The sequence below is a fragment of the Brassica napus genome, chromosome A6 (genome assembly GCF_020379485.1).
Source record: "Brassica napus cultivar Da-Ae chromosome A6, Da-Ae, whole genome shotgun sequence".
In the NCBI taxonomy this organism is placed as follows: domain Eukaryota; kingdom Viridiplantae; phylum Streptophyta; class Magnoliopsida; order Brassicales; family Brassicaceae; genus Brassica; species Brassica napus.
Genome location: NC_063439.1, coordinates 6927803 through 6937927, shown reverse-complemented (window position 1 = coordinate 6937927; position 10125 = coordinate 6927803). Strand labels below are relative to the sequence as shown.

The window sequence follows — 10125 nt, the reverse complement described above, 5'->3', positions numbered from 1 at the left end:
GATAAGGACTCTAGAGAATTTTTTTTTTTTTTTTGACAAAGGGCTTGACTCTAGAGAATTGCTCCTTACCATTTACAAGATGTCGAGAAATGAAAACGCTAAGACCATCTCCAATGTATTTTGCTATTTTCACCTCTAAAATAGGGGAACTCTATAATAGAGGTGAGATATGCTCCAATGTATTCTCCTAAAATAGCAATCTCTAAAATATAGAGTAAAAAATAGAGGAATGCTATTTCTTCCTCTATAAATAGAGGAAAAAATAGAGATCTCTATTATAGAGGAAGAAATAGAGGTGGGTTGGAGCAATTTCACCTCTAAATACTATTATAGAGGTGAAAATAGCAATGGGTTGGAGATGCTCTAAGGCACAACCACCGGAGAAGTCCAACTTTACCCGGAGATGTAGTCTGCTCAGCCGTTACTTGAAGGAGAAGGGTAGTTTCGGAAATATTAATCTTGGGTTGATTCGAAAGCCCAATTCGGATCGCGTGCTGTCCGGAAACTCCGATCCACCAGGTACTTTTATCTCTTTCCTCTGTTACGGCCACAACTTGTAATAGTAGACTGAATGTTTAGTTATGTTTTTGTTCCTTTATTTGCAAGTCAGTTCTTTAAATCTGAAATAACTTTCACTTGTAACATTATGAAGATGAGAAAACAGTTAGAATCTCTCAAACAAGATGTTGTATGTCCCGGGGAAAAGAGTTTTAGTTTTATTTTTTTATAGGATTTATTCTAACAAAGCTGACCAAAGTGTTTACTCTTTGTTCAGGGAAACAACATAAGGCAGATTCGGAAACCAAAACCCTCGATGTCTTTCAGAGGGTTTTAAAAGGCGAACCGTCTCCAGGCAAAGCCAACGAAGATTCCAACCTCAGGTCTATACTACTATTCTTTAAGATCTTTGGGAGAAAAATATTGTTCTAAAATCTGGTTTTGGTTTATAGTAACCCATCAGAGCGAGAAAGTTCGCAGCTGACTATTTTCTTTGGAGGTCACGTTTTAGTATACAACGAGTTCCCTACAGACAAAGCTAAAGAGATACTGGAAGTGGCTAAGCAAGCCAAGCCTGTGACTGATATTAACATTAAGACACAAATTAATGTCGAAAACAACGATAACAAAAGCAACATGGTTCTTCCTGATCTTAACGAGCCCACAAATTCTGTGGATATCATCAATCAACAAAATCAGGTCGTAGAACGTATAGCACGTAGAGCTTCGCTTCATCGATTCTTTGCTAAACGGAAAGACAGGTAAAACCAATAATTAACTTGACCATACTTTCTAATGTTACTTCAAAAAATTTACTGATTCTTTTAACATATGTTATCCTACTTGATCCTAGTATATATACTCACCAGCCACGTGATTTTCAATTTTATTACCATTACAGAGCAGTGGCTAGAGCTCCATACCAAGTTAACCAAAATGTGGGTCAGCATCATTATCCTCCCAAGCCAGAGACTGCCCACGGTCGATCACTTAAATCAGGGCAGTCGTCAAAAGCACCGGAGGAGGATGTTGCTCAAACCATGTCCCAGCCAAAACCAGAAGGTGATAAATATATGTCTATAGAGACTGAAGAAGAAGGCCAGTGTTCGAAAGATCTCCAGCTTAGGCTATAGTAAAGTTGGCTCAATATTTGTTATGAACTAAGTTTTTAGATTAAAGTTTCCATCCTCTTGACTAATTTGAATATGTTTTTTTTTTGTTTTCTACTAAAGTCTGTAATCTACTTATGTATGTAATCATAATCTAACTTGAATATTCATAGGGAGTTGTAATCCTGTTTTATATCTCAAATATAGTAGAAGTTGTCAAAGTAAACCAATCAGCTTGTTTAGGAAGTATATATTCGAAGACTAGGAATGACAAGGCTCGATAGAAGGTTAATTTGTTATAGATTTTTATATCTGAGTTTTGTTTATTATTAAATAGTTGAGGGAGTTTTTCATAAAAATGGATCCATTGATACATGATGGTTTTGTCATTAAAATCCCTTTCTAAAAAAGGAAAGATTCATTAACTAGAAGCCAACGACCCTCACTCATCACTCCCTCAAGCCTCAAGCTAGCTCTGTGAAGAGAGAAACCCTAGGATTTTCCCTTTTCCGACACTTGTAAAGAATACAGTCTATGAGCAATGGTGATATCGTCCTCAACAATCGATGTTGTTCTCGGCGCCATGGTGTGGTTCATCTATCCATTCGCTTTCATGATTCTCACAGCAGAATCTCACCCAAGGAGGTACCAAGAGAAGATCCAGGAGCTTCTCTTCTACTGGTACATCACTGAAACACTCTCAGGCCGTCGTCCTTGGATGGAAATCCAGCACTTGGTAAATCCTAAGAAAACCTCAGCTTGGAGAATGAAGAAAAGGGTAAAAAACGGCTCAACTTTGAAGATCCAAAATGAATCCAAGGCAAGGGTTGCAGCAACGGAACTCTTCCAAAACGTAGCCAAGCCAGGATCAAAGTAAATGATCCCTTTCACGGTGTTATTCTTTTCTTCTTATATTTCCAATATAGATCTTTTTTCTAAGTTAACTCGGTCAGATATCATGTTAAATTTGGTTTTATCATGGACTTTCAACATAAAACCAATTGGTTATAAGCGAATTGGTTATAATCCTTTATACATTAGATAACTATTTATCCAACTAGGAAAGACTTTCATTCATTCATTAACAACAATTCTTCGGTTGTTTCAGGTTCATTGAACTGGGGGACTTAACTCGCTTCCTTCCGGAAAATGATGCCTTGTCGTTTTTGCGCATCTTTGGACCGACAGGAGAGGATGGGACAACCCGAATCATCTTCCCATCTCGGCTACCATTCATAGTAAATGAGAGGACAGGAATCAGCTGCTCATCTATGCAACATTTTATGGTAACTAAAAACTCAAAAAAAAAAAACGTTTTGATATTGATGAACTTTCCTTACCAACTATTTTAAGTTATGGTTATCTATATATGCTCTATAGGTGTAATAGTGGCGAACCCAGAATGTTTTTTTAACATGGGTGAAAAAATTTAATGGGCTTTAAATCACTAATAAAAAAATGGTAAAGAGAGTGTGAGGTGAGTGTTGAACCCGGATTTAGGGGTGTCACCCTGAGAGATTTTGCCAACAGATCTACTGAATATATACCGTTTCTCTTTAACAAATTAGGATTTTATCATTTAAGGTGTGTCAGCTGACCCACCATTAATACATGTGGGTCCGCCTCTGGGTGTATGCTTACAGGCTAGAGATGTCTCTTGTCTTGTCAATGGAAGACACAGACTCTATAATGAACAGTATGAGGATCACAGTCTTCATAACTGCTGCGATTGCAGACGTAGTAGCATTTGTTCCCGTATACCTAACGCTAGGCGTATTCGGATCATTGTTTTACATTTTCTTCGTTTTCCTGGCGTTACGTGCTATAAAACATTCTCAGCAGTGGAATTTGATTCTCGAATCAACCATGTTGTTTTTATTTCGCCATCCGTATTCTGTTGGCGAAAAATGTATAAACGATGGAGTCGAAGTAAGTAATCACTTCCATAGCCCTTTTATAAGATAAGTTCATTATCAAACACATAAGTATTCTGTCATGTGATGTTGGAATCCAGATGGTGGTGAAGAAAATAAACTTCTTTTCTGTAACTTTCGTTGGACTCGATATGAAGGAATATCAAATCAGTAGTGGTACTCTACGGTCCAAGTGGCGCATTGACCTCTTTCGAGGTAGTTCTAGCTTGGAGAAGATGCAACTGATTCTGAGTGAATCCCAAGGTAACTTGTTTCCATAGTATATAATGTGCTTGATATTTGGAGATTACATAATTTGACCTGAGTACCCTTTTTTTTAACCGTTGTCTCTTTTAAAGATGAAACGGTTGTTTAACTACAGCTTTTGTCTTGAAGACTTTGAAGATTAGGACATAAGGATGATTGTAGACTTCTTTAACATGCCTTCTTATTACTTACTTTGTTGTGATGTAAAAAACAAAAAAAGAACTGTATTGTTGTTATATAATCAAAAGTTATTTGTTTTAGCATTCAAAAGCTCTGTTGTGCAGATTTCTACATACTTTTCAGTGTTTCAAAAATATGTTTATCTCAATTAAATATTAAAGAAATCAACAATAATGTACTCAAATAAAATCAAGCACTGTAACTTTGTTTCAACACTACAAACTTTGTACTAGTGTTGTTGTAAAGGTAAAACACACAGATTGATTTTGTTCTTTCTTCTGTTATCTTGGCTTCGAGTCGTTTCCTTTGCTACGGAATGTAGAGAGTGAGAAGAATGATTTCTTAAACTCTCCATCTTTCGCTTTAAAGCTCCCTAAACCCACACAAAACACACAAAGCTATAACCAATAACCATTTAAGACAACAAAAGAAAACGTAAACAGACTATATACCTTGTTCATCCTCAGAATGCTGACTCTGAGAAGATGCCATTCTTGTTTTCCTCAACTCATCAGATGATCTATAAGCAAAGTCATCGTCACCTTCAGATGTTGTCACAGAAACCCAATCCATCAAGCTATCCGCAGCACGAGTTTTCTTTCCAAACTTGAGCAAACGTTTGATCCCTTTCGCTAAATCCTTCCGAGAGTGGAGCGGTGAGGAGTTTGAAACAATGACAGGACTCTGACCTGTCGTTGTTCCCCATTTCTTTCTCATTCTCGAACTCCAAGAAGCAGGACTCCCCATGGGAGAGTAATCCATCGAAGCATCGGCATCCGAATGCTCGTGAGGGTAAGAGAAAGCGTGCTGCAAGTTTGAGTTCCACGAGAGGGGACTCTCGCTAGGTGAATCCATTAACGAGGCAATGTGATGCTGAAACGGTGAAGGTAGTAGAGTAGTGTTCACCGGTAAGTCTACAACCTGAGATTCATCCTCTGAGGAGTTCTTGTCACTAAGTGTGGTCTTTTCATCAACAACATCCTCAGCCACTAGAGTTTCCTCTTCTTCTTCTTTGACATGATTCTCCACAACTTGCTTCACTTCTTCTTCAGCCTCAGAGTCAGTTTCCTCTTCGTTCCTCAAGCTCTCTGGTACCTCATCGACGTCAGTGTTCTGCTTCTCATTCCTCTCATCAGAGTAGAGAGTACTTGTCAGCTCAGTGAACTCTATGTTGGCAGAGAAGCTCTTCCTCAACGACCTCGGTCTCCGAGGCTTAACAGGAGACGGTACATCCTCCTTTGTAGTCTTCTTATTACCACCCCTCACCTGTGTTCGCATCATAGGAGGGTTTCTAACAGCAGATGGTTTTGTGTTTTCTTTCTTAAGATCAGAGAAATTGGGAATGGAAGAAGATTGTGCAACCGGATTAACCTCAGCTGTTGTTCTTCTCCCTCTCCCGGAAGAAGTAACGTTAGTGTTTGAAACTTTACCTGATGGTTTCGAGACTCGAGAGCTCCGGTTTGGTGATGGAGCCTTTCTAACTTGAGAGCTCCTTCCACTGAGTGGTTTATCTTTCACGTTTTCTTCTTCGCTCTGTAATGAGCTTATAGGATGCTGCTGTATACAAGAAATGAGAAGATTTTAACCAAATAGTAAGTTACCATCATAGGAACTTAAAATGATTTTTGATTTACCTGAAACTTCTTCAAACTCGACCGAGTATTAAAAGATCTAAGCTTCTCAGCACGCTGACGTGTACTCGATATAGAATCATGTCTCTTCTCGGAGAACTTAGCCTTCATCTCGGTTCTACTTCTCTCTAGAGCTTCTTGCATTGACTTCAACTTAGCTTCTTTCGAACTCCATTCTTCTCTCAGCTTTGCGTCCCTTTTCTTCATATACGTCTCGTATAGCTTTCCTTTGGAATCATCTGAATAGCTTAAATCAGATACGTTCCGACGCATCACAACGTTCTTGTTGTTGTTGTTGTCTTTTACATCACCAGCTGATTGATGATGATGATCTCCACGAGGACCTCGTTGTTGATGCTCGGCGAAAATCTTCTCAAGGTCGTTTGCCTTTGTTTTTAACTCGTCGTTGACACCTTGAGAGGTTTCCCTAGACATTCTTGGTCTTTGCATCTGATCCACAGATGTTGCACGAACTCTGTTACTGTTGATTTTTCCAGCAGCTGAATCTTTATTCACAAGATCAACCTCAAGATCATGCTCTACACCAAATGATTTTTGTCTCTGTTCAGACCCTGCAGAAGTGTAAGTAAAATCAATCAGTTTTAGTATTTTAAACTTTGACTTTTAAATTATTATCAAGAGTTTTTTTTTTAATACTAGGAGTTCAGGTAATCCCCCAGGCCCCGAAACCACAACATGTAGTATTAGTTTCGTCCCTAGGGTCACCAGAACTGGGGACCTCTAACACAATGACCGGGATTACTTTCAAGTTGAGCTAATGACTTCTGGTGTTTATAAAGATTTAGTTAGGACATCTCCAGCCCCACTCTATTTTCTCCTCTAAAATAGAGTTTAGAGTAAAAATGCTCTAATAGTACTCTATTTTCTACTCTATAATAATGTAAACATATTTTTTATTCTATATATAGAGTAATTTTTTTATTTTTTGTTCATCAGTCTATTTTTCACTCTAAAATAGAATACCATTGGAGCAACATCCAACTCTATTACTTTATTTTAGAGTAAAAAATAGAGTATACTATTGGAGATGGTCTTAAACTAACCTGCAGAAGCTGGTTTTGTCAAGATTGTTAAGGCAGGATGCTTGTCTGAAAATATCACATCTTTCTTCCGGCTTTGTGATTGAAGTTCATCACTTTTGATATCAATACCATCTCCTATATGAGCTGATCGAGACCGCGAATGTCGAGGAAACATGACTGATGGTTGTGGCTTGGAAGCATATCTCTCATCACCATCAGACTGGTTCTGAGAATCATCACATTTAGTAGAAGACACATCATCATCATCATCATCATCATCATCACCCTTTTTACTCTCCTCTTCAGACTCTTTTGGCACTGTGACATCAGGATTACCAGAGGATGGTCTACTCAAGGGACCTTCTTCGTTGCCACTACCCTCAGACTTCTTGTTATTATCCGATGTAAAATCAAAGCTCATGTCACTAACAACACTCCATCTTCTCAAGACAGATTTCTGAGGGAATACAGGAGGAGGAGCAGCAGCTGATGAGACATCAGAGGAAAGTCTCCTCAACTCTGTGGTTGATTTAGCAGCAACAACAACCACCGGTTTGTGTCCTGCAGAGTTTGAATCTTCCGTCTTTTTGCTCTCAAAGAGATTAATCCTGTCTTGCACGCTGAGCCTCCTCGTATGTTGAGTGGTCTTAACCGTAGAGGAGTCATCTTTTTTCTCCTCTTCATCATTCTTGATACTTTGGACTTGACTGGTGTTTGTTTCGTTGGTAGTCAAGTTCTTCTTGATCAGGTCTGGTCTTCTTTGACATAATGATATGTATTTTCCACATGCCTCGCTGGTAAAGAAAATAATGTTCAGATCAAATTTTTAAAACACAATTGCAAGAATGAAAAAATCAAGAAAGAAAAAAGAAGTGTTTACTTCAAAGGATGAGCACCGAATGTATCAGCAAAACGTTGGAGATCAGAGACAGTTTGAGGATCAAAACCATTAGCCGAGGCTTGAACAATCGCTGTGGTTAAGTCCTTCTTAATGGCCTCAAGTCTTAAATCAATAGCTCTTGAGAGCTCCTTCCTGTATAACAAAACAAAAGCAAAGTAATCAGCAAAACACTCTTCCATTTCAACATGCACTTTGACTCAGTATGAAACCAGAGAGCTTGACTTACTTTGTTGCATCCGTTACACCTCCATCATCTGAGCACATGTGAAAAGAAAACTAAGATCAAGTTTGGTCCTAAACGTTTAAAAGTTGATTAGACAAATGAGAGATTTTTAACAGACCCTGAGAATATAAAGTCCGAGCTGCTTCCAACTGTGACATCTCCAAATCAATTGTATCGACTCTTACCAGAACTTCTGGACTATTAACAAATTGAACAAACCTGAAAAAAAAAACAATGAAGTTCCAAGGAAAATATTATTAAGCTACTTTGCGTGTTAAAAATGAAAATGGAGAAGCAAAATGTTCTGTAAAAAACCTCTCGAGTGTCCTTCTTGTGAACCAAGATTTGCCATTTTGGTTTTTTTCTACTTCCGCTCTAAATAAAGATTGTGTTGCGAGAACACACAGATGATTCACAAAAGGTTCGATCAGACCTGAAGCCAGTTTCTCTGTTTCTCCATTACTCGACACAAACAGTTCGCATCTGTTAAAACACACCGCAATTCAAATAAGATTTTCAACAAACATAGAAGCATAATCAATCAAGACAGAACATTTCACTGAGAGAATTAAGATTTACTCACCGCGAGTGTTTATGCGAAAGCTCGAATATTGCATAGTCAAGAATACTATCAGCCTTCATTTTTTCACTGCAAGCACAAGTGAGAACTTATAGACCAAAATGTGTATCCTTCAACAGATTATATAATCCCAGAGAAACCTGAGGAACAAAAAAGAAGAAGAATAGGAATGAGATTGTTAATCAATGAAAATTGCTAATCTCATGAGAGTATTAGTAAGTAATTAATTGTAGAGCAATAAAGATTTTACCAAACTTTTAACATTGAAACTAATAACACAAAAAAGCCAAAACAGACTTCAATTCAACTATGTTTGCTGTCAAAAAAAAAAAAAAAAAAAAGACTTCAATTCAACTAAACAATAATAAGATGAAAGGCAACTTCATAACACTATACAAACCGACCGATGATTCCCAGATCTGACCCCAACACTAATTAACACCATAAATAAAAAAAAAATCCAAAATCTGAAAATTTTCATCTTTTGAAAACATTACAGAATCCAAATCATTTATGTAAGAAAACAGATTCGAACTTACAACAAAACCGATCCAGCATTGAAATCGAAATTCGAACACTTTAGTTCCAATCACTCTCCCAACTTTTGTTTACTTTTAGTTCTTTCTCATATATGAGAATTGAGATTTTTTTTTTATTATAAGAAACAAAAAAAAACATAAGAAGCCGGTAACAGTGTGTCTGAAAATCAGAATACCTGTCGTGAGGACAATGGTGTTTTGCAATCTTTCTCCTTGCCCAAATTGAGGAAGAACTTTCCCTTTTTTATATCTCTAGTAGATAGAGAATGTGAAGCTCTAGAGAGAGAGAGTGCTTCCTTTCGGACAACTTTCACCTTTTTTTTATTTCTTCCTTCGCGTAACAGTCTGTAACTTAAATGAAGAGAATACGAAAGACGCATGAGTCAATAAGAAGATTCCTACCACCCACATTTTATATTACCGATGTATCCTCCTTAGTTAACCGAATCTAATCAAACATCAACTAAACCCGGTTTGGACTGTGTTCCCCCATAAAATTTTCCAAATTAACCTAATTAATCACAAACTTTTTCTGTATTATACAATTCAAAAATAGTAAACACATAGAACTTTCTAAAGATTCGAACGCCTAGGTATTATAAATAGTTTTTATCGGTCAGTGGGATTCTTCTCTCAACGCATCCGGTTCAGTAATTTAAGATGGGGGCAGTCTTGTCAGATAGTAGGAGAGGAAGTGTGGTCAAGGCTCTCTCTACTATGTGGACCAAACATCCAATGATCTATTTTTAACGGTATTTTATATTATTTCTGTGAACCCAATATTATTATAAATAAATACCTTGATAAAGACAACTAAATTCGCATATATATTTTTTCTTGTTTAATTTTGTCAACCTCATATCTTTTTCTTTGTCTTATGAGGAAATTAAGGATAATTTCCCTAAATTTCGTGAAAAATACTTGTAGACAAACAATTGAGTGTGACATATTTTTGCTAAACTTGTCCATTTCTTTGAGATTTTTTTTTTCCAATTCACTGGGGGGAGCTAAATACATATATATCTCATAAAAGAATACTATAAGTCTATAACTATTGTTTTGAGTATTTAGTTACTGATATCTATGCGAATCATTGTGTAGCTAATAATATAGTGTTCATTAATTGATCAATAACATGAGTTATTCAATATTACATTTTATCATAGAAATCGTACAGTATATGATTTTCTTTGATTTTATGAATCTTCATGGAATAATTCACGTGATATGAACGCGTAATA

At 37.0% G+C, this 10125-nt stretch overlaps 3 protein-coding genes across 5 annotated transcripts; 2 read left to right on the top strand and 1 right to left on the bottom strand.

The window, feature by feature from the left end:
- The first annotated feature begins 268 nt into the window (after window positions 1–268).
- Window positions 269–1833, top strand: LOC106351396 (protein TIFY 11A-like). Its single transcript, XM_013791202.3, has 4 exons — window positions 269–519; window positions 776–881; window positions 951–1259; window positions 1400–1833. Exons 1-4 carry the CDS (start codon window positions 348–350, stop codon window positions 1629–1631), a joined length of 819 nt encoding a protein of 272 aa, XP_013646656.2. The 5' UTR covers window positions 269–347; the 3' UTR covers window positions 1632–1833.
- Window positions 1834–1887: 54 nt separating this feature from the next.
- Window positions 1888–4050, top strand: LOC106351337 (mechanosensitive ion channel protein 10-like). Its single transcript, XM_022687222.2, has 4 exons — window positions 1888–2480; window positions 2716–3536; window positions 3622–3784; window positions 3880–4050. The coding sequence occupies exons 2-4, from the start codon at window positions 3219–3221 to the stop codon at window positions 3894–3896; spliced, it is 498 nt and encodes a 165-aa protein (XP_022542943.1). The 5' UTR covers window positions 1888–2480; window positions 2716–3218; the 3' UTR covers window positions 3897–4050.
- Window positions 4051–4090: 40 nt separating this feature from the next.
- On the bottom strand, window positions 4091–9462 carry LOC106447246 (COP1-interacting protein 7-like). 3 transcript variants are annotated; one of them, XM_048782393.1, is made up of 10 exons: window positions 9061–9462; window positions 8349–8485; window positions 8081–8248; window positions 7884–7984; window positions 7769–7796; window positions 7522–7674; window positions 6663–7435; window positions 5602–6170; window positions 4420–5524; window positions 4091–4340 (listed from the first exon to the last, which is right to left on the bottom strand). In XM_048782393.1, the coding sequence occupies exons 2-10, from the start codon at window positions 8405–8407 to the stop codon at window positions 4249–4251; spliced, it is 3048 nt and encodes a 1015-aa protein (XP_048638350.1). In that variant the 5' UTR covers window positions 8408–8485; window positions 9061–9462; the 3' UTR covers window positions 4091–4248. The 3 variants fall into 3 exon arrangements, with proteins under 3 accessions (XP_048638350.1, XP_048638352.1, XP_048638351.1); XM_048782395.1 differs by having other exon boundaries at window positions 4420–5521; window positions 9061–9284; XM_048782394.1 differs by having other exon boundaries at window positions 8885–9224.
- Window positions 9463–10125: the final 663 nt, after the last annotated feature.